Source organism: Oncorhynchus keta, chromosome 15 (assembly GCF_023373465.1).
Source record: "Oncorhynchus keta strain PuntledgeMale-10-30-2019 chromosome 15, Oket_V2, whole genome shotgun sequence".
NCBI lineage: Eukaryota > Metazoa > Chordata > Actinopteri > Salmoniformes > Salmonidae > Oncorhynchus > Oncorhynchus keta.
This window is the reverse complement of record NC_068435.1, coordinates 2,302,656-2,328,670: the sequence shown is the minus strand read 5'-3', so window position 1 is coordinate 2,328,670 and position 26,015 is coordinate 2,302,656. Positions and strand designations below refer to the sequence as shown.

General features: G+C 42.7%; 1 protein-coding gene across 4 annotated transcripts in view; it reads left to right on the top strand.

Annotated features, from left to right (window-relative positions):
- The window catches only part of LOC118381226 (casein kinase I-like), an 85,248-nt gene that overhangs the window by 11,530 nt on the left and 47,703 nt on the right, over window positions 1–26,015 (top strand). For all 4 annotated transcript variants that reach the window (XR_008064532.1, XR_008064531.1, XM_052462756.1 and 1 more), the window contains exons 3-4: window positions 3,755–3,824; window positions 21,715–21,863. Coding sequence is in view for 2 of the 4 variants with exons in the window: in XM_052462756.1 (XP_052318716.1) it covers window positions 3,755–3,824; window positions 21,715–21,863 (219 nt within the window). In the remaining 2 variants the exon portion in view is untranslated. The remainder of the gene's footprint in view (window positions 1–3,754; window positions 3,825–21,714; window positions 21,864–26,015) is intronic.

The following is a 26,015-nucleotide window of genomic DNA, read 5'->3' as shown; positions in this document are numbered from 1 at the left end:
CTGTCAGACGGGGTGGGCCAGGTCAGACGGGGTGGGCTGGTCAGACGGGGTCACCAGGTCAGACGGGGTGGGCCAGGTCAGACGGGGTCACCTGTCAGACGGGGTGGGCCAGGTCAGACGGGGTGGGCCAGGTCAGACGGAGTCACCTGTCAGACGGGGTGGGCCAGGTCAGACGGGGTCGCCTGTCAGACGGGGTGGGCCAGGTCAGACGGGGTGGGCCAGGTCATACGGAGTCACCTGTCAGACGTGGTGGGCCAGGTCAGACGGGGAGGGCCAGGTCAGACGGGGTGGGCCAGGTCAGACGGGGTGGGCCAGGTCAGACGGGGTGGGCCAGGTCAGACGGGGTCGCCTGTCAGACGGGGTGGGCCAGGTCAGACGGGGTCGTCTGTGCTAGATCCTCGTAGAGTTGTGTCGTCTTTCATTGTTCATGTCGTCAAGCTGCATGATATTTTCTAGTTAAACTCTACCTTGTAAGTCACTACATGTATCTGGAAACCAACAATGATAAATATTGTTGGTTTAAATGAAGTATTGACAGGGCTTGTCAGCTATTGGTCCAGGGCAGGTGATGACAATCTGACCTACTGCACCTAGCCTATTTTGAGAATGAGGTACACCGTGATTGAAATTGATTTTGTTAATAAATTACTAATGAAATAAAGAAATTATTAATCGTAAACCCGATTTTGAGGGACTGTTTTTAGGAATAGTTCTGACTCATATCTAGCTCTCTATCTGTTCTCTCTCATGAGTGTGATCTGAGGGTTGGATTTACCTCAAACACATTACAGTTATATAATTCATGCATCACAGCTTCCAGGGCCTTAATACCCATTACTTAACATGGGTTTGTGAATGAGAGAGTGGGGGCAGGGAGGATCAAGGGGTCGGGGCCAGGGAAGGTCAAGGGGTCGGGGCCAGGGAGGGTCGGGGCCAGGGCGGGTCAAGGGGTCGGGGCCAGGGCGGGTCAAGGGGTCGGGGCCAGGGCGGGTCAAGGGGTCGGGGCCAGGGCGGATCAAGGGGTCGGGGCCAGGGGGTCAAGGGGTCGGGGCAAGGGAGGGTCGGGGCAGGTCAAGGGGTCGGGGCCAGGGAGGGTCGGGGCAGGTCAAGGGGTCGGGGCCAGGGCGGATCAAGGGGTCGGGGCCAGGGGGCGGATCAGGGGTCGGGGCCAGGGGGTGAAGGGGTCGGGGCAGGGGCGGGTCTAGGGGTCGGGAGAAGGGAGGGTCGGGGCAGGTCAAGGGGTCGGGGCCAGGGAGGGTCGGGGCAGGTCAAGGGGTCGGGGCCAGGGCGGGTCAAGGGGTCGGGGCAGGTCAAGCGGTCGGGGCCAGGGCAGGTCAAGGGGCCGGGGCGGGCCGGGGCCAGTGCGGGTCAAGTAGTCGTGGCCGGGGCGGGCCGGGGCCAGGGCGGGTCATGGGGTTGGGTCAAGGGTGGGTCAAGGGGTTGGGCCGGGGCCAGTGCAGGTCAAGGGGTCGGGCAGGGGCCAGTGCGGGTCAAGGGGTCGGGGCCGGAGCGGGCCGGGGCCTGGGCGGGTCATGGGGTTGGGGCCAGGGTGGGTCAAGGGTGAAGCCAAATGCAGGGGTTTTATACCGCTGACACTCAAATGTCAGAGGGTTGGGAGGATAGCTGACTCAATACCCTATGAGGTCCGGAGTACAGCTGGTTTTCTGTTCTACCTGATTATAAAACATGTTTTGTCACACTACAGATAAGTGAAGTGTGTTGTTTCACAGGGTCAGCTATAGTATGGAACCCCTGGAGCAAATTAGGGTTCAGTGCCTTGCTCAAGGGCAGATCTTTCACCTGGTCTGCTCGGGTATTCGGATTGATCTGTTGTACGAGACAGGACCTGGGAGAGACAGGAGGGGGGTTGATCTGTTGTATGAGACAGGACCTGGGAGAGACAGGTTGATCTGTTGTACGAGACAGGACCTGGCAGAGACAGGAGGGGGGTTGATCTGTTGTCCCAGGTTTAATTCAGTCCATGATTAGAGGGGAATCACCCACCTGGTGTCCCAGGTCTAAATCAGTCCCTGATTAGAGGGGAATCACCCACCTGGTGTCCCAGGTCTAAATCAGTCCCTGATTAGAGGGGAATCACCCACCTGGTGTCCCAGGTCTAAATCAGTCCCTGATTAGAGGGGAATCACCCACCTGGTGTCCCAGGTCTAAATCAGTCCATGATTAGAGGGGAATCACCCACCTGGTGTCCCAGGTCTAAATCAGTCCCTGATTAGAGGGGAATCACCCACCTGGTGTCCCAGGTCTAAATCAGTCCCTGATTAGAAGGGAATCACCCATCACCAATCATTGTTTATGTCATAGCTAATTTGTAAACTATAAACATTGATACATTATGAGCTCAAAAAAATCTGCAAACAAAATGTAAAGTTAGTCTTGATTCATAAGTGTGTGATGGTGATTTCAGAACCAAAGTGGCTCAGGTCGCATAGTACACCATAGTACACCATAGACATGCATGACGCACACAGACGCACACCGACACCGAGAGAGAGGTCAGCTCCGACAGCTCCAGCTTAGAGATCCAGCCAGATGGATAGAATTTTCTTTCTGGCAACAAAAATGGATGATTGCCATATTTTTTTCCAAGCCATTACTGAGTAATGTAACAAATCAAACCTTAAACCTCGTAAGCTATTCATTTAGACCCCAGCATTTGGTTAAAAAAGGCGTTTGTTTGCTGAAATGTGTGTCGTTGCCCGGCCATTTAAAGGGACATTCTGCTATTTGAGACTCTGTGTTTAATTGACGTTTTACGGTATGCTAAACCATCCTTTGTGACATCGTGATTCACCATCGACGATAGATGATGCCATCGTAAAATCGCCCAACCCCTGATACTACTACATGTACGTAGACCTAAAGATGCTCCCTGCTAGCTGTACGTAGACCTAAAGATGCTCCCTGCTAGCTGTACGTAGACCTAAAGATGCTCCCTGCTAGCTGTACGTAGACCTAAAGATGCTCCCTGCTAGCTGTACGTAGACCTAAAGATGCTCTCTGCTAGCTGTACGTAGACCTAAAGATGCTCCCTGCTAGCTGTACGTAGACCTAAAGATGCTCCCTGCTAGCTGTACGTAGACCTAAAGATGCTCTCTGCTAGCTGTACGTAGACCTAAAGATGCTCTCTGCTAGCTGTACGTAGACCTAAAGATGCTCTCTGCTAGCTGTACGTAGACCTAAAGATGCTCTCTGCTAGCTGTACGTAGACCTAAAGATGCTCTCTGCTAGCTGTACGTAGACCTAAAGATGCTCTCTGCTAGCTGTACGTAGACCTAAAGATGCTCCCTGCTAGCTGTACGTAGACCTAAAGATGCTCTCTGCTAGCTGTACGTAGACCTAAAGATGCTCTCTGCTAGCTGTACGTAGACCTAAAGATGCTCTCTGCTAGCTGTACGTAGACCTAAAGATGCTCTCTGCTAGCTGTACGTAGACCTAAAGATGCTCCCTGCTAGCTGTACGTAGACCTAAAGATGCTCCCTGCCTCCTCTCTGCTAGCTGTACGTAGACCTAAAGATGCTCTCTGCTAGCTGTACGTAGACCTAAAGATGCTGTACGCAGACCTAAAGATGCTCCCTGCCTACTCTCTGCTAGCTGTACGTAGACCTAAAGATGCTCTCTGCTAGCTGTACGTAGACCTAAAGATGCTCCCTGCCTACTCTCTGCTAGCTGTTCAGAACATCCTGTGTGGTTAAACTTATCCTCTAAACCCTCATGTTGTTTTTCTCATTTCCAGGAGCCCATCAAGTCCCGGGCCCCACAGCTCCACCTGGAGTACAGGTTCTATAAACAGCTGGGGAGTTCAGGTCAGTGAATTATGACAATAGAAGGTTGTAAGAATATGGTATTGAATCCTTGGATGCATCTGAAATGACACACTATTCCCTATATAGTGCCCTACTATAGACCAGATCCCTATTCCCTATAAGGTACACTACTATAGACCAGAGCCCTATTCCCTATATAGTGTACTACTATAGATCAGGGCCCTATTCCCTATATAGTGCACTACTATAGACCAGGACCCTATTCCCTATATAGTGCCCTACTATAGACCAGATCCCTATTCCCTATAAGGTACACTACTATAGACCAGAGCCCTATTCCCTATATAGTGGTACTACTATAGACCAGAGCCCTATTCCCTATATAGTACACTACTATAGACCAGAGCCCTATTCCCTATATAGTGCACTACTATAGACCAGATCCCTATTCCCTATAAGGTACACTACTATAGACCAGAGCCCTATTCCCTATATAGTGGTACTACTATAGACCAGAGCCCTATTCCCTATAAGGTACACTACTATAGACCAGAGCCCTATTCCCTATATAGTGGTACTACTATAGACCAGATCCCTATTCCCTATAAGGTACACTACTATAGACCAGAGCCCTATTCCCTATATAGTGGTGCTACTATAGACCAGAGCCCTATTCCCTATATAGTACACTACTATAGACCAGAGCCCTATTCCCTATATAGTGCACTACTATAGACCAGATCCCTATTCCCTATAAGGTACACTACTATAGACCAGAGCCCTATTCCCTATATAGTGGTACTACTATAGACCAGATCCCTATTCCCTATATAGTGGTACTACTATAGACCAGAGCCCTATTCCCTATATAGTACACTACTATAGACCAGAGCCCTATTCCCTATATAGTACACTACTATAGATCAGGGCCCTATTCCCTATATAGTACACTACTATAGACCAGAGCCCTATTCCCTATATAGTGCACTACTATAGACCAGAGCCCTATTCCCTATATAGTACACTACTATAGACCAGAGCCCAATTCCCTATATAGTGTACTACTATAGACCAGAGCCCTATTCCCTATATAGTACACTACTATAGACCAGAGCCCTATTCCCTATATAGTACACTACTATAGACCAGAGCCCTATTCCCTATATAGTGGTACTACTATAGACCAGAGCCCTATTCCCTATATAGTACACTACTATAGACCAGAGCCCTATTCCCTATATAGTGCACTACTATAGACCAGAGCCCTGTTCCCTATATAGTACACTACTATAGACCAGAGCCCTATTCCCTATATAGTACACTACTATAGACCAGAGCCCTATTCCCTATATAGTACACTACTATAGACCAGAGCCCTATTCCCTATATAGTACACTACTATAGACCAGAGCTCTATTCCCTATATAGTACACTACTATAGACCAGAGCCCTATTCCCTATATAGTGGTACTACTATAGACCAGATCCCTATTCCCTATAAGGTACACTACTATAGACCAGAGCCCTATTCCCTATATAGTGGTACTACTATAGACCAGAGCCCTATTCCCTATATAGTACACTACTATAGACCAGAGCCCTATTCCCTATATAGTGCACTACTATAGACCAGATCCCTATTCCCTATAAGGTACACTACTATAGACCAGAGCCCTATTCCCTATATAGTGGTACTACTATAGACCAGATCCCTATTCCCTATATAGTGGTACTACTATAGACCAGAGCCCTATTCCCTATATAGTACACTACTATAGACCAGAGCCCAATTCCCTATATAGTGTACTACTATAGACCAGAGCCCTATTCCCTATATAGTACACTACTATAGACCAGAGCCCTATTCCCTATATAGTACACTACTATAGACCAGAGCCCTCTTCCCTATATAGTGGTACTACTATAGACCAGAGCCCTATTCCCTATATAGTACACTACTATAGACCAGAACCCTATTCCCTATATAGTACACTACTATAGACCAGAGCCCTATTCCCTATATAGTACACTACTATAGACCAGAGCCCTATTCCCTATATAGTACACTACTATAGACCAGAGCCCTATTCCCTATATAGTACACTACTATAGACCAGAGCCCTATTCCCTATATAGTGCACTACTATAGACCAGAGCCCTATTCCCTATATAGTGCACTACTATAGACCAGAGCCCTATTCCCTATAGTGCACTACTATAGACCAGGGCCCTATTCCCTATATAGTGCACTACTATAGACCAGAGCCCTATTCCCTATATAGTGCACTACTTTAGACCAGAGCCCTATTCCCTATATAGTGCACTACTTTAGACCAGAGCCCTATTCCCTATATAGTGCACTACTATAGACCAGAGCCCTATTCCCTATATAGTACACTACTATAGACCAGAGCCCAATTCCCTATATAGTGTACTACTATAGACCAGAGCCCTATTCCCTATATAGTACACTACTATAGACCAGAGCCTTATTCCCTATATAGTACACTACTATAGACCAGAGCCCTATTCCCTATATAGTGGTACTACTATAGACCAGAGCCCTATTCCCTATATAGTACACTACTATAGACCAGAGCCCTATTCCCTATATAGTACACTACTATAGACCAGAGCCCTATTCCCTATATAGTACACTACTATAGACCAGAGCCCTATTCCCTATATAGTACACTACTATAGACCAGAGCCCTATTCCCTATATAGTACACTACTATAGACCAGAGCCCTATTCCCTATATAGTGCACTACTATAGACCAGAGCCCTATTCCCTATATAGTGCACTACTATAGACCAGAGCCCTATTCCCTATATAGTGCACTACTATAGACCAGGGCCCTATTCCCTATATAGTGCACTACTATAGACCAGAGCCCTATTCCCTATATAGTGCACTACTTTAGACCAGAGCCCTATTCCCTATATAGTGCACTACTTTAGACCAGAGCCCTATTCCCTATATAGTGCACTACTATAGACCAGAGCCCTATTCCCTATATAGTGGTACTACTATAGACCAGAGCCCTATTCCCTATATAGTGCACTACTTTAGACCAGAGCCCTATTCCCTATATAGTGCACTACTTTAGACCAGAGCCCTATTCCCTATATAGTACACTACTATAGACCAGAGCCCTATTCCCTATATAGTGGTACTACTATAGACCAGAGCCCTATTCCCTATATAGTGGTACTACTATAGACCAGAGCCCTATTCCCTATATAGTACACTACTATAGACCAGAGCCCTATTCCCTATATAGTACACTACTATAGACCAGAGCCCTATTCCCTATATAGTAGACTACTATAGACCAGAGCCCTATTCCCTATATAGTACACTACTATAGACCAGAGCCCTATTCCCTATATAGTGCACTACGTTCCTTATGTAGTGCACTACTTTAGACCAGAGCCCTATTCCCTATATAGTGCACTACTTTAGACCAGAGCCCTATTCCCTATATAGTACACTACTATAGACCAGAGCCCTATTCCCTATATAGTGCACTACTTTAGACCAGAGCCCTATTCCCTATATAGTACACTACTATAGACCAGAGCCCTATTCCCTATATAGTACACTACTATAGACCAGAGCCCTATTCCCTATATAGTGCACTACTTTAGACCAGAGCCCTATTCCCTATATAGTGCACTACTATAGACCAGAGCCCTATTCCCTATATAGTGCACTACTTTAGACCAGAGCCCTATTCCTTATGTAGTACACTACTATAGACCAGAGCCCTATTCCCTATATAGTACACTACTATAGACCAGAGCCCTATTCCCTATATAGTACACTACTATAGACCAGAGCCCTATTCCCTATATAGTACACTACTATAGACCAGAGCCCTATTCCTTATGTAGTGCACTACTTTAGACCAGAGCCCTATTCCCTATATAGTACACTACTATAGACCAGAGCCCTATTACCAATATAGTACACTACTATAGACCAGAGCCCTATTCCCTATATAGTACACTACTATAGACCAGAGCCCTATTCCCTATATAGTGTACTACTATAGACCAGAGCCTTATTCCCTATATAGTACACTACTTTAGACCAGGGCCCTATTCCCTATATAGTGGTACTACTATAGACCAGAGCCCTATTCCCTATATAGTACACTACTATAGACCAGAGCCCTATTCCCTATATAGTGGTACTACTATAGACCAGAGCCCTATTCCCTATATAGTGGTACTACTATAGACCAGAGCCCTATTCCCTATATAGTGGTACTACTATAGACCAGGGCCCTATTCCCTATATAGTGGTACTACTATAGACCAGAGCCCTATTCCTTATGTAGTGCACTACTATAGACCAGAGCCCTATTCCCTATATAGTACACTACTATAGACCAGGGCCCTATTCCCTATATAGTGGTACTACTATAGACCAGAGCCCTATTCCTTATGTAGTGCACTACTATAGACCAGAGCCCTATTCCCTATATAGTACACTACTTTAGACCAGAGCCCTATTCCCTATATAGTACACTACTATAGACCAGAGCCCTATTACCAATATAGTACACTACTATAGACCAGAGCCCTATTCCCTATATAGTACACTACTATAGACCAGAGCCCTATTCCCTATATAGTGTACTACTATAGACCAGAGCCTTATTCCCTATATAGTACACTACTTTAGACCAGGGCCCTATTCCCTATATAGTGGTACTACTATAGACCAGAGCCCTATTCCCTATATAGTACACTACTATAGACCAGAGCCCTATTCCCTATATAGTGGTACTACTATAGACCAGAGCCCTATTCCCTATATAGTGGTACTACTATAGACCAGAGCCCTATTCCCTATATAGTGGTACTACTATAGACCAGGGCCCTATTCCCTATATAGTGGTACTACTATAGACCAGAGCCCTATTCCCTATATAGTGGTACTACTATAGACCAGGGCCCTATTCCCTATATAGTGGTACTACTATAGACCAGAGCCCTATTCCCTATATAGTGGTACTACTATAGACCAGAGCCCTATTCCCTATATAGTGGTACTACTATAGACCAGGGCCCTATTCCCTATATAGTGGTACTACTATAGACCAGAGCCCTATTCCTTATGTAGTGGTACTACTATAGACCAGAGCCCTATTCCTTATGTAGTGGTACTACTATAGACCAGGGCCCTATTCCCTATATAGTGGTACTACTATAGACCAGAGCCCTATTCCCTATATAGTACACTACTATAGACCAGAGCCCTATTCCTTATGTAGTGGTACTACTATAGACCAGGGCCCTATTCCCTATATAGTGGTACTACTATAGACCAGGGCCCTATTCCCTATATAGTGGTACTACTATAGACCAGAGCCCTATTCCCTATATAGTACACTACTATAGACCAGAGCCCTATTCCTTATGTAGTGGTACTACTATAGACCAGGGCCCTATTCCCTATATAGTGTACTACTATAGACCAGAGCCCTATTCCCTATATAGTACACTACTATAGACCAGAGCCTTATTCCCTATATAGTACACTACTATAGACCAGAGCCTTATTCCCTATATAGTGTACTACTATAGACCAGAGCCCTATTCCCTATATAGTACACTACTATAGACCAGAGCCTTATTCCCTATATAGTACACTACTATAGACCAGAGCCCTATTCCCTATATAGTACACTACTATAGACCAGAGCCCTATTCCCTATATAGTGGTACTACTACAGACCAGAGCCCTATTCCCTATATAGTACACTACTATAGACCAGAGCCCTATTCCTTATGTAGTGGTACTACTATAGACCAGGGCCCTATTCCCTATATAGTGTACTACTATAGACCAGAGCCCTATTCCCTATATAGTACACTACTATAGACCAGAGCCTTATTCCCTATATAGTACACTACTATAGACCAGAGCCTTATTCCCTATATAGTGTACTACTATAGACCAGAGCCCTATTCCCTATATAGTACACTACTATAGACCAGAGCCTTATTCCCTATATAGTACACTACTATAGACCAGAGCCCTATTCCCTATATAGTACACTACTATAGACCAGAGCCCTATTCCTATATAGTACTACTATAGACCAGAGCCCTATTCCCTATATAGTGGTACTACTATAGACCAGAGCCCTATTCCCTATATAGTACACTACTATAGACCAGAGCCCTATTCCCTATATAGTGGTACTACTATAGACCAGAGCCCTATTCCCTATATAGTGGTACTACTACAGACCAGGGCCCTATTCCCTATATAGTACACTACTATAGACCAGAGCCCTATTCCCTATATAGTGGTACTACTATAGACCAGAGCCCTATTCCCTATATAGTACACTACTATAGACCAGAGCCCTATTCCCTATATAGTGGTACTACTATAGACCAGAGCCCTATTCCCTATATAGTGGTACTACTACAGACCAGGGCCCTATTCCCTATATAGTGGTACTACTATAGACCAGAGCCCTATTCCCTATATAGTGCCCTACTTTAGACCAGAGCCCTATTCCCTATATAGTACACTACTATAGACCAGAGCCCTATTCCCTATATAGTACACTACTATAGACCAGAGCCTTATTCCCTATATAGTACACTACTATAGACCAGAGCCCTATTCCCTATATAGTACACTACTATAGACCAGAGCCCTATTCCCTATATAGTACACTACTATAGACCAGAGCCCTATTCCCTATATAGTGGTACTACTATAGACCAGAGCCCTATTCCCTATATAGTACACTACTATAGACCAGAGCCCTATTCCCTATATAGTGGTACTACTATAGACCAGAGCCCTATTCCCTATATAGTGGTACTACTACAGACCAGGGCCCTATTCCCTATATAGTACACTACTATAGACCAGAGCCCTATTCCCTATATAGTGGTACTACTATAGACCAGAGCCCTATTCCCTATATAGTACACTACTATAGACCAGAGCCCTATTCCCTATATAGTGGTACTACTATAGACCAGAGCCCTATTCCCTATATAGTGGTACTACTACAGACCAGGGCCCTATTCCCTATATAGTACACTACTATAGACCAGAGCCCTATTCCCTATATAGTGGTACTACTATAGACCAGAGCCCTATTCCCTATATAGTACACTACTATAGACCAGAGCCCTATTCCCTATATAGTGCACTACGTTCCTTATGTAGTGCACTACTTTAGACCAGAGCCCTATTCCCTATATAGTGCACTACTTTAGACCAGAGCCCTATTCCCTATATAGTACACTACTATAGACCAGAGCCCTATTCCCTATATAGTGCACTACTTTAGACCAGAGCCCTATTCCCTATATAGTACACTACTATAGACCAGAGCCCTATTCCCTATATAGTACACTACTATAGACCAGAGCCCTATTCCCTATATAGTGGTACTACTATAGACCAGAGCCCTATTCCCTATATAGTGCACTACTATAGACCAGAGCCCTATTCCCTATATAGTGCACTACTTTAGACCAGAGCCCTATTCCTTATGTAGTACACTACTATAGACCAGAGCCCTATTCCCTATATAGTACACTACTATAGACCAGAGCCCTATTCCTATATAGTACACTACTATAGACCAGAGCCCTATTCCTATATAGTACACTACTATAGACCAGAGCCCTATTCCTTATGTAGTGCACTACTTTAGACCAGAGCCCTATTCCCTATATAGTACACTACTATAGACCAGAGCCCTATTACCAATATAGTACACTACTATAGACCAGAGCCCTATTCCCTATATAGTACACTACTATAGACCAGAGCCCTATTCCCTATATAGTGTACTACTATAGACCAGAGCCTTATTCCCTATATAGTACACTACTTTAGACCAGGGCCCTATTCCCTATATAGTGGTACTACTATAGACCAGAGCCCTATTCCCTATATAGTACACTACTATAGACCAGAGCCCTATTCCCTATATAGTGGTACTACTATAGACCAGAGCCCTATTCCCTATATAGTGGTACTACTATAGACCAGAGCCCTATTCCCTATATAGTGGTACTACTATAGACCAGGGCCCTATTCCCTATATAGTGGTACTACTATAGACCAGAGCCCTATTCCTATATAGTGCACTACTATAGACCAGAGCCCTATTCCCTATATAGTACACTACTATAGACCAGGGCCCTATTCCCTATATAGTGGTACTACTATAGACCAGAGCCCTATTCCTTATGTAGTGCACTACTATAGACCAGAGCCCTATTCCCTATATAGTACTACTTTAGACCAGAGCCCTATTCCCTATATAGTACTACTATAGACCAGAGCCCTATTACCAATATAGTACACTACTATAGACCAGAGCCCTATTCCCTATATAGTACACTACTATAGACCAGAGCCCTATTCCTATATAGTGTACTACTATAGACCAGAGCCTATTCCCTATATAGTACACTACTATAGACCAGAGCCCTATTCCTATATAGTGGTACTACTATAGACCAGAGCCCTATTCCTATATAGTACACTACTATAGACCAGAGCCCTATTCCCTATATAGTGGTACTACTATAGACCAGAGCCCTATTCCTATATAGTGGTACTACTATAGACCAGAGCCCTATTACCTATATAGTGGTACTACTATAGACCAGAGCCCTATTCCTATATAGTGGTACTACTATAGACCAGAGCCCTATTCCTATATAGTGGTACTACTATAGACCAGAGCCCTATTCCTATATAGTACACTACTATAGACCAGAGCCCTATTCCCTATATAGTACACTACTATAGACCAGAGCCCTATTCCTATATAGTACACTACTATAGACCAGAGCCCTATTCCCTATATAGTGGTACTACTATAGACCAGAGCCCTATTCCTATATAGTGGTACTACTATAGACCAGAGCCCTATTCCCTATGTAGTGGTACTACTATAGACCAGGGCCCTATTCCCTATATAGTGGTACTACTATAGACCAGAGCCCTATTCCTATATAGTGGTACTACTATAGACCAGAGCCCTATTCCTTATATAGTGGTACTACTATAGACCAGGGCCCTATTCCTATATAGTGGTACTACTATAGACCAGGGCCCTATTCCCTATATAGTGGTACTACTATAGACCAGAGCCCTATTCCCTATATAGTACTACTATAGACCAGAGCCCTATTCCTTATGTAGTGGTACTACTATAGACCAGGGCCCTATTCCCTATATAGTGTACTACTATAGACCAGAGCCCTATTCCCTATATAGTACACTACTATAGACCAGAGCCTTATTCCCTATATAGTACACTACTATAGACCAGAGCCTTATTCCCTATATAGTGTACTACTATAGACCAGAGCCCTATTCCCTATATAGTACACTACTATAGACCAGAGCCGTATTCCCTATATAGTACACTACTATAGACCAGAGCCCTATTCCCTATATAGTACACTACTATAGACCAGAGCCCTATTCCCTATATAGTGGTACTACTATAGACCAGAGCCCTATTCCCTATATAGTACACTACTATAGACCAGAGCCCTATTCCCTATATAGTACACTACTATAGACCAGGGCCCTATTCCCTATATAGTACACTACTATAGACCAGAGCCCTATTCCCTATATAGTACACTACTATAGACCAGAGCCCTATTCCTATATAGTACACTACTATAGACCAGAGCCCTATTCCCTATATAGTGTACTACTATAGACCAGAGCCCTATTCCCTATATAGTACACTACTATAGACCAGAGCCTATTCCCTATATAGTACACTACTATAGACCAGAGCCCTATTCCCTATATAGTACACTACTATAGACCAGAGCCCTATTCCCTATATAGTACACTACTATAGACCAGAGCCCTATTCCCTATATAGTGGTACTACTATAGACCAGGGCCCTATTCCCTATATAGTGGTACTACTATAGACCAGAGCCCTATTCCCTACATAGTACACTACTTTTAACCAGGGCCCTATTCCCTATATAGTGGTACTACTATAGACCAGAGCCCTATTCCCTATATAGTACACTACTTTTAACCAGGGCCCTATTCCCTATATAGTACACTACTATAGACCAGAGCCCTATTCCCTATATAGTACACTACTATAGACCAGAGCCCTATTCCCTATATAGTGCACTACTATAGACCAGAGCCCTATTCCCTATATAGTACACTACTATAGACCAGAGCCCTATTCCCTATATAGTACACTACTATAGACCAAGACTTATTGTGTGAGATTTGTATTTTTCATTTACATTTTATATTTATATATATAACCCTGTATTTAACCAGGTGTTTATATATATAACCCTGTATTTAACCAGGTGTTTATATATATAACCCTGTATTTAACCAGGTGTTTATATATATAACCCTGTATTTAACCAGGTGTTTATATATATAACCCTGTATTTAACCAGGTGTTTATATATATAACCCTTTATTTAACCAGGTGTTTATATATATAACCCTGTATTTAACCAGGTGTTTATATATATAACCCTGTATTTAACCAGGTGTTTATATATATAACCCTGTATTTAACCAGGTGTTTATATATATAACCCTTTATTTAACCAGGTGTTTATATATATAACCCTGTATTTAACCAGGTGTTTATATATATAACCCTGTATTTAACCAGGTGTTTATATATATAACCCTTTATTTAACCAGGTGTTTATATATATAACCCTGTATTTAACCAGGTGTTTATATATATAACCCTGTATTTAACCAGGTGTTTATATATATAACCCTGTATTTAACCAGGTGTTTATATATATAACCCTGTATTTAACCAGGTGTTTATATATATAACCCTGTATTTAACCAGGTGTTTATATATATAACCCTTTATTTAACCAGGTGTTTATATATATAACCCTGTATTTAACCAGGTGTTTATATATATAACCCTGTATTTAACCAGGTGTTTATATATATAACCCTGTATTTAACCAGGTGTTTATATATATAACCCTTTATTTAACCAGGTGTTTATATATATAACCCTTTATTTAACCAGGTGTTTATATATATAACCCTTTATTTAACCAGGTGTTTATATATATAACCCTTTATTTAACCAGGTGTTTATATATATAACCCTGTATTTAACCAGGTGTTTATATATATATAACCCTGTATTTAATCCAGGTGTTTATATATATATAACCCTTTATTTAACCAGGTGTTTATATATATAACCCTTTATTTAACCAGGTGTTTATATATATAACCCTGTATTTAACCAGGTCGGCCAGTTGAGACATCATTTACAACCCTAACCCTTTATTTAACCAGGTGTTTATATATATAACCCTTTATTTAACCAGGTGTTTATATATATATAACCCTGTATTTAACCAGGTGTTTATATATATAACCCTTTATTTAACCAGGTGTTTATATATATATAACCCTGTATTTAACCAGGTGTTTATATATATAACCCTTTATTTAACCAGGTATTTATATATATAACCCTTTATTTAACCAGGTATTTATATATATAACCCCAACCCTTTATTTAACCAGGTATTTATATATATAACCCTTTATTTAACCAGGTGTTTATATATATAACCCTTTATTTAACCAGGTATTTATATATATAACCCTTTATTTAACCAGGTATTTATATATATAACCCCAACCCTTTATTTAACCAGGTATTTATATATATAACCCTTTATTTAACCAGGTATTTATATATATAACCCTTTATTTAACCAGGTGTTTATATATATAACCCTTTATTTAACCAGGTGTTTATATATATAACCCTGTATTTAACCAGGTGTTTATATATATAACCCTTTATTTAACCAGGTGTTTATATATATATAACCCTGTATTTAACCAGGTGTTTATATATATAACCCTGTATTTAACCAGGTGTTTATATATATATAACCCTTTATTTAACCAGGTGTTTATATATATATAACCCTTTATTTAACCAGGTGTTTATATATATAACCCTTTATTTAACCAGGTGTTTATATATATATATAACCCTGTATTTAACCAGGTGTTTATATATATAACCCTTTATTTAACCAGGTATTTATATATATAACCCTTTATTTAACCAGGTATTTATATATATAACCCCAACCCTTTATTTAACCAGGTATTTATATATATAACCCTAACCCTTTATTTAACCAGGTATTTATATATATAACCCTTTATTTAACCAGGTATTTATATATATAACCCTGTATTTAACCAGGTGTTTATATTTATAACCCTTTATTTAACCAGGTGTTTATATATATAACCCTTTATTTAACCAGGTGTTTATATATATAACCCTTTATTTAACCAGGTGTTTATATTTATAACCCTTTATTTAACCAGGTGTTTATATATATATATATAACCCTTTATTTAACCAGGTGTTTATATATATAACCCTTTATTTAACCAGGTGTTTATATATATAACCCTTTATTTAACCAGGTGTTTATATATTTATAACCCTTTATTTTACCAGGTGTTTATATATATAACCCTTTATTTAACCAGGTGTTTATATATATAACCCTTTATTTAACCAGGTGTTTATATATATATAACCCTTTATTTAACCAGGTGTTTATATATATAACCCTAACCCTTTATTTAACCAGGTGTTTATATATATAACCCTAACCCTTTATTTAACCAGGTGTTTATATATATAACCCTGTATTTAACCAGGTCGGCCAGTTGAGACATCATTTACAACCCTAACCCTTTATTTAACCAGGTGTTTATATATATATATAACCCTTTATTTAACCAGGTGTTTATATATATAACCCTTTATTTAACCAGGTGTTTATATATATAACCCTTTATTTAACCAGGTGTTTATATATATAACCCTTTATTTAACCAGGTGTTTATATATATAACCCTAACCCTTTATTTAACCAGGTGTTTATATATATAACCCTGTATTTAACCAGGTCGGCCAGTTGAGACATCATTTACAACCCTAACCCTTTATTTAACCAGGTGTTTATATATATATATAACCCTTTATTTAACCAGGTGTTTATATATATAACCCTTTATTTAACCAGGTGTTTATATATATAACCCTTTATTTAACCAGGTGTTTATATATATAACCCTTTATTTAACCAGGTGTTTATATATATAACCCTTTATTTAACCAGGTGTTTATATATATAACCCTTTATTTAACCAGGTGTTTATATATATAACCCTTTATTTAACCAGGTGTTTATATATATAACCCTTTATTTAACCAGGTGTTTATATATATAACCCTTTATTTAACCAGGTGTTTATATATATAACCCTGTATTTAACCAGGTCGGCCAGTTGAGACATCATTTACAACCCTAACCCTTTATTTAACCAGGTGTTTATATATATATAACCCTTTATTTAACCAGGTGTTTATATATATAACCCTGTATTTAACCAGGTGTTTATATATATAACCCTTTATTTAACCAGGTGTTTATATATATAACCCTTTATTTAACCAGGTGTTTATATATATAACCCTTTATTTAACCAGGTGTTTATATATATAACCCTGTATTTAACCAGGTGTTTATATATATAACCCTTTATTTAACCAGGTATTTATATATCTAACCCTGTATTTAACCAGGTGTTTATATATATATAACCCTTTATTTAACCAGGTGTTTATATATATAACCCTGTATTTAACCAGGTGTTTATATATATAACCCTATTTAACCAGGTTTTATTTATAACCAGGTGTTTATATATATAACCCTTTATTTAACCAGGTGTTTATATATATAACCCTTTATTTAACCAGGTGTTTATATATATAACCCTTTATTTAACCAGGTGTTTATATATATAACCCTTTATTTAACCAGGTATTTATATATATAACCCTGTATTTAACCAGGTGTTTATATATATATAACCCTTTATTTAACCAGGTGTTTATATATATAACCCTGTATTTAACCAGGTGTTTATATATATAACCCTTTATTTAACCAGGTGTTTATATATATAACCCTGTATTTAACCAGGTGTTTATATATATAACCCTGTATTTAACCAGGTGTTTATATATATAACCCTTTATTTAACCAGGTATTTATATATATAACCCTAACCCTTTATTTAACCAGGTGTTTATATATATATATAACCCTTTATTTAACCAGGTGTTTATATATATAACCCTTTATTTAACCAGGTGTTTATATATATAACCCTTTATTTAACCAGGTGTTTATATATATAACCCTTTATTTAACCAGGTATTTATATATATAACCCTAACCCTTTATTTAACCAGGTGTTTATATATATAACCCTTTATTTAACCAGGTGTTTATATATATAACCCTAACCCTTTATTTAACCAGGTGTTTATATATATAACCCTGTATTTAACCAGGTGTTTATATATATAACCCTTTATTTAACCAGGTGTTTATATATATAACCCTTTATTTAACCAGGTGTTTATATATATAACCCTGTATTTAACCAGGTGTTTATATATATATAACCCTGTATTTAACCAGGTGTTTATATATATATAACCCTGTATTTAACCAGGTGTTTATATATATAACCCTTTATTTAACCAGGTGTTTATATATATATAACCCTGTATTTAACCAGGTGTTTATATATATAACCCTTTATTTAACCAGGTGTTTATATATATAACCCTGTATTTAACCAGGTGTTTATATATATAACCCTGTATTTAACCAGGTGTTTATATATATAACCCTGTATTTAACCAGGTGTTTATATATATAACCCTTTATTTAACCAGGTGTTTATATATATAACCCTTTATTTAACCAGGTGTTTATATATATATAACCCTGTATTTAACCAGGTGTTTATATATATATAACCCTGTATTTAACCAGGTGTTTATATATATAACCCTGTATTTAACCAGGTGTTTATATATATATAACCCTGTATTTAACCAGGTGTTTATATATATATAACCCTGTATTTAACCAGGTGTTTATATATATAACCCTTTATTTAACCAGGTGTTTATATATATAACCCTGTATTTAACCAGGTCGGCCAGTTGAGACATCATTTACAACCCTAACCCTTTATTTAACCAGGTGTTTATATATATATAACCCTTTATTTAACCAGGTGTTTATATATATAACCCTTTATTTAACCAGGTCGGCCAGTTGAGACATCATTTACAACTGCGACCCAGACCAAGATAAAGCATAGCAGTGCAACAAAAATAACAGAGTTACAGATGGGATAAACAAACGTAAAGTCAATAACACAACAGTAAAGTCTATATACAGTGTGTGCAAATGAGGTGCTGAAGGTGGTCTGACTGGCTGTTAGAGCTGCAGTCTGAATGTGATCTGACTGTTAGAGCTGCAGTCTGAAGGTGGTCTGACTGGCTGTTAGAGCTGACTGTTAGAGCTGCAGTCTGAAGGTGGTCTGGCTGTTAGAGCTGCAGTCTGAAGGTGGTCTGACTGGCTGTTAGAGCTGACTGTTAGAGCTGACTGTTAGAGCTGACTGTTAGAGCTGCAGTCTGAAGGTGGTCTGGCTGTTAGAGCTGCAGTCTGAAGGTGGTCTGACTGTTAGAGCTGCAGTCTGAAGGTGGTCTGACTGTTAGAGCTGCAGTCTGAAGGTGGTCTGACTGGCTGTTAGAGCTGCAGTCTGAAGGTGGTCTGACTGTTAGAGCTGCAGTCTGAATGTGATCTGACTGTTAGAGCTGCAGTCTGAAGGTGGTCTGGCTGTTAGAGCTGCAGTCTGAAGGTGGTCTGGCTGTTAGAGCTGCAGTCTGAAGGTGGTCTGGCTGTTAGAGCTGCAGTCTGAAGGTGGTCTGACTGTTAGAGCTGCAGTCTGAATGTGATCTGACTGTTAGAGCTGCAGTCTGAAGGTGGTCTGACCGTCAGAGCTGCAGTCTAAAGGTGGTCTGGCTGTTAGAGCTGCAGTCTGAAGGTGGTCTGGCTGTTAGAGCTGCAGTCTGAAGGTGGTCTGGCTGTTAGAGCTGCAGTCTGAAGGTGGTCTGAGTGTTAGAGCTGCAGTCTGAATGTGATCTTTCTGATGTATAGCTCCAGGTTATTTTAGTTTCACTGCTACAGTTGTAGATCCTCATTCTTTCCGCTGAAACTGTTTGTCCAGTTCTTACCCATTCTGGTGGCCAAACGGTGTTTGAAATATGTATTTACGTGTGTGTCCCTTTGCCTTGTTACTGATGTTGTCCCAGATCAAGGTCTTTTCACCTGGTGTAAGAACGGACTCCTAGCACTCCTAACTCAGCAAAAAAACGAAACGTCCTCTCACTGTCAACTGTGTTTATTTTCAGCAAACTTAACATGTGTAAATATTTGTATGAACATAAGATTCAACAACTGAGACATAAACTGAACAAGTTCCACAGACATGTGACTAACAGAAATGGAATAATGTGTCCCTGAACAAAGGGGGGTCAAAATCAAAAGTAACAGTCAGTATCTGGTGTGGCCACCAGCTGCATTACGTACTGCAGTGCATCTCCTCCTCATGGACTGCACCAGATTTGCCAGTTCTTGCTGTGAGATGTTACCCCACTCTTCCACCAAGGCACCTGCTAGTTCCCGGACATTTCTGGGGGGAATGGCCCTAGCCCTCACCCTCCGATCCAACAGGTCCCGGCCGTGCTCAATGGGATTGAGATCCGGGCTCTTCGCTGGCCATGGCAGAACACTGACATTCTTGTCTTGCAGGAAATCACGCACAGAACGAGCAGTATTGCTGGTGGCATTGTCATGCTGGAGGGTCATGTCAGGATGAGCCTGCAGGAAGGGTACCACATGAGGGAGGAGGATGTCTTCCCTGTAACGCACATGACAACAAGCTCAGTCCGATGATGCTGTGACACACCGCCCCAGACCATGACAGACCCCCCCACCTCCAAATCGATCCCACTCCAGAGTACAGGCCTCGGTGTAACGCTCATTCCTTCGACTTTAAACGCGAATCCGACAATCACCCTTGGTGAGACAAAACCACGACTCGTCAGTGAAGAGCACTTTTTGACAGTCCTGTCTGGTCCAGCGACGGTGGGTTTGTGCCCATAGGCAACATTGTTGTCGTTGATGTCTGGTGAGGACCTGCCTTACAACAGGCCTACAAGCCCTCAGTCCAGCATCTCTCAGCCTATTGCGGACAGTCTGAGCACTGATGGAGGGATTGTGCGTTCCTGGTGTATCTCGGGCAGTTGTTGTTGCCATCCTGTACCTGTCCTGCAGGTGTGATGTTCAGATGTACTGATCCTGTGCAGGTGTTGTTACACGTGGTCTGCCACTGCGAGGATGATCAGCTGTTTGTCTTGTCTCCCTGTAGTGCTGTCTTCGGCGTCTCACAGTACGGACATTGCAATTTATTGCCCTTGCCACATCTGCAGTCCTCATGCCTCCTAGCAGCATGCCTAAGGCACGTTTACGCAGATGAGCAGGGACCCTGGGCATCTTTCTTTTGGTGTTTTTCAGAGTCAGTAGAAAGGCCCCTTTAGTGTCCTAAGTTTTCATAACTGTGACCTTAATTGCCTACCGTCTGTAAGCTGTGTCTTAACGACAGTTCATTAATTGTTTATGGTTCATTGACCAAGCATGGAAACTAGTGTTTAAACCCTTTACAATGAAGATATGTGAATTTATTTGAATTTTTACGAATTATCTTTGAAAGACAGGGTCCTAAAACAGATCAGTTTTATTTTTTATTTTTTAAATTTTAGCTGGTTCTTCACCTGCTGAAGAAATTGTTGTTATTTTGTCCCCAAAATATTTTTTCTTAACAACCTAACCCTACCATCTTGTTTTCTTTAAATCAGTTCAGTTTTACTCACCGTCTGTGTCTCTCTCCATCTCCAGAGGGCGTCCCCCAGGTATTCTACTTCGGGCCCTGTGGGAAGTATAATGCCATGGTTCTGGAGCTGCTGGGACCCAGTCTGGAAGACCTGTTTGATTTGTGTGACAGAACCTTCTCCCTCAAGACTGTCCTCATGATCGCCATTCAGCTGGTAGGAACACTCTCACGTTCTCTCTCTCTCTCGTCCTCTCTCTCTCGTCCTCTCTCTCTCTCTCACTTCCTCTCTCTCTCACTTCCTCTGTCTCGCTCTCTCGCTCTCTCTCTTCTTAGGGCTGAGATCCCATTAACGGGATCGATATGACAACAGCCAGTGAAAGTGCAGGGTGCCAAATTCAAAACAACAGAAATCTCATAATTAAAATTCCTCAAACATACAAGTATCTTATACCATTTTAAAGGTAATCTTGTTGGTCAACCCACCACAGTGTCCGATTTCAAATAGGCTTTACAGCGAAAGCACCACAAACGATTATGTTAGGCCAGAGCCAAGTCACAGAAAAACACAGCCATTTTTCTTCATCAGAATCCAGTTCCACAATAAATGTTTGATTTGTCCGATAATGTCCATCATTTATGTCCAAATAGCTACTTTTGTTTGGTAAACAAATCAAAACTCACGAAGCGCGTTCACTAGTTGCAGACAATGTCAAAAAGTTCCGTTACAGTCCGTAGAAACATGTCAAACGAAGTATAGAATCAATCTTTAGGATGTTTTTAACATAAATCTTCAATAATGTTCCAACCGGAGAATTCCTTTGTCTTGAGAAAAGCTAATGGAACGGGAGCTACCTCTCATGTGAATGCACGTGACCAGCTCGTGGCTGCTGGCAGACCTCTGACTCATTCCCCTCTCATTCAGCCCCCCTTCACAGTAGAAGCCTCAAACAAGTTTATAAAGACGGTCGACAGCTAGTGGAAACCTTAGGAAGTGCAACATGACCAATTATCCCACTGTATCTTCAATAAATCGACCAACCTCAGATTTCCCACTTCCTGGTTGGATTTTTTTCTCAGGTGTTTACCTGCCATATGAGTTCTGTTATACTCACAGACATCATTCAAACAGTTTTAGAAACTTCAGAGTGTTTTCTATCCAACTATACTAATAATATGCATATATTCGCAACTGGGACTAAGGAGCAGGCAGTTTACTCTGGGCACCTTATTCATCCAAGCTACTCATCCAGCTACTCAATACTGCCCCCAGCCATAAGAAGTTACATTGCAGAGTTATGTGCGTCCTTTCAAGCCCACCCTTCTCATTAACCTGTGGTGAGTTATTCACAATTTTGATGAACAAGTAAGGTTTTATATGTAAGATGGTTAAATAAAGAGCAAAATGATTGATTATTATATTTTGTGGTCTGGTCCTACAAGAGCTCTTTGTCACTTCCCACTATCCAAAGGTTTTGTGACAAACTCACACTCATTCTTATGTTTAATAAATGTAACGTATAGTGTGTGTGGCAGGCTTACAATGATGGCAAAAAACAACATTTGAGTGTGCACTGACCCTGGTGCTAGAGGGGATACAGCTGTGGCCGGCTGTCTTGTGGGTTATTCTGTCACACGCCACCCCCCTCAACCTTTCCTCCAGCAGTCTGATCCTCTCCCCCATCCCCATCCCCCTCACCCTGTCCATCCCCCTCACCCTCTCCATCCCCCCCCTGTCCACCCTCTCCTCCAGCAGTCTGATCCTCCATCCCCCTCCATCCCCCCATCACCCTGTCCATCCCCCTCACCCTGTCCTCTAGCAGTCTGATCCTCTCCTCCATCCCCCTCACCCCCTCCTCTAGCAGGATCTGATCTGATCCTCTCCTCCATCCCCCTCCCCCTGTCCATCCCCCTCACCCTGTCCATTCCCCTCACCCTCTCCTCTAGCAGTCTGATCCTCTCCTCCATCCCCCTCACCCTGTCCATCCCCCTCACCCTGTCCATCCCCCTCACCCTGTCCATCCCCCTCACCCTCTCCTCTAGCAGTCTGATCCTCTCCTCCACCCCCTCACCTTGTCCATCCCCCTCACCCTGTCCATCCCCCTCACCCTCTCCTCTAGCAGTCTGATCCTCCCCTCCATCCCCCTCACCCTGTCCATCCCCCTCACCCTGTCCATCCCCCTCACCCTGTCCATCCCCCTCACCCTGTTCATCCCCCTGTTCATCCCCTCACCCCCTCTAGCAGTCTGATCCTCTCCTCCATCCCCCTCACCCTGTCCATACCCCTCACCCTGTCCATCCCCCTAACCCTCTCCATCCCCCTCACCCTGTCCATCCCCCTCACCCTGTCCATCCCCCTCACCCTGTCCATCCCCCTCACCCTGTCCATCCCCCTCACCCCCTCCTCTAGCAGTCTGAACCTCTCCTCCATCCCCCTCACCCTCTCCTCTAGAAGTCTGATCCTCTCCTCTAGCAGTCTGACCCTCTCCTCTAGCAGTCTGACCCTCTCCTCTAGCAGTCTGACCCTCTCCTCTAGCAGTCTGACCCTCTCCTCTAGCAGTCTGACCCTCTCCTCTAGCAGTCTGACCCTCTCCTCTAGCAGTCTGATCCTCTCCTCTAGCAGTCTGATCCTCTCCTCTAGCAGTCTGACCCTCTCCTCTAGCAGTCTGACCCTCTCCTCTAGCAGTCTGACCCTCTCCTCTAGCAGTCTGACCCTCTCCTCTAGCAGTCTGACCCTCTCCTCCAGCAGTCTGACCCTCTCCTCTAGCAGTCTGATCCTCTCCTCCAGCAGTCTGATCCCTCTCCTCCATCCCCTCACCCTGTCCATCCCCCTCAGCAGTCTGATCCATCCCCAGCAGTCTAATCCTCTCCTCTAGCAGTCTGACCCTCTCCTCCAGCAGTCTTATCCTCACCTCCATCCCCTCACCCTGTCCATCCCCCTCACCCTGTCCATCCCCCTCACCCTCTCCTCCAGCAGTCTGATCCTCTCCTCCATCCCCCTCACCTGATCCCCCTCACCCTGTCCATCCCCCTCACCCTGTCCATCCCTCTCACCCTCTTCTCCAGCAGTCTGATCCTCTCCTCCATCCCCCTCACCCTGTCCATCCCCCTCACCCTGTCCATCCCCCTCACCCTGTCCTCCAGTCTGATCCTCATCCCCCTCACCCTGTCCATCCCCCTCACCCCATCCCCCTCACCCTCTCCTCTAGCAGTCTGATCCTCTCCTCCATCCCCCTCACCCTCTCCTCCAGCAGTCTGATCCTCTCCTCCATCCCCCTCACCCTCTCCATCCCCCTCACCCTCTCCATCCCCCTCACCCTCTCCTCTGGCAGTCTGATCCTCTCCTCCATCCCCCCCCTCTCCATCCCCCTCACCCTCTCCATCCCCCTCACCCTCTCCATCCCCTCACCCTCTCCTCTAGCAGTCTGATCCTCTCCTCCATCCCTCTCCATCCCCCTCACCCACTCCATCCCCCTCAGGGGATGGTCTCCATCCCCTCACTCTCCATCCCCTCACCCACTGTGCCTAGCAGGATGGTCTCCTCCATCCCCCTCACCGCACTGTGTCAGGGGATGGTCTGGTTAATATAGCACTGTGCCAGGGGATGGTCTGGTTAATATAGCACTGTGTCAGGGGATGGTCTGGTTAATATAGCACTGTACCAGGGGATGGTCTGGTTAATATAGCACTGTGTCAGGGGATGGTCTGGTTAATATAGCACTGTGTCAGGGGATGGTCTGGTTAATATAGCACTGTGTCAGGGGATGGTCTGGTTAATATAGCACTGTGCCAGGGGATGGTCTGGTTAATATAGCACTGTGTCAGGGGATGGTCTGGTTAATATAGCACTGTACCAGGGGATTGTCTGGTTAATATAGCACTGTGTCAGGGGATGGTCTGGTTAATATAATGTACCATGGTCTGGTTAATATAGCATGTACCAGGGGATGGTCTGTGCCATGCCAATAATAATAATAATGCCATTTAGCAGACGCTTTTATCCAAAGCGACTTACAGTCATGTGTGCATACATTCTACGTATGGTTAATATAGCACTGTGCCAGGCAGGGGATGGTCTGGTTAATATAGCACTGTGCCAGGGGATGGTCTGGTTAATATAGCACTGTATCAGGGGATGGTCTGGTTAATATAGCACTGTGCCAGGGGATGGTCTGGTTAATATAGCACTGTCCAGGGGATGGTCTGGTTAATATAGCACTGTACCAGGGGATGGTCTTAATATAGCACTGTGTCAGGGGATGGTCTGGTTATAGCACTGTGCCATGCCAGGGGATGGTCTGGTTAATATAGCACTGTGCCATGGTCCAGGGGGGATGGTCTGGTTAATATAGCACTGTGCCATGCCAGG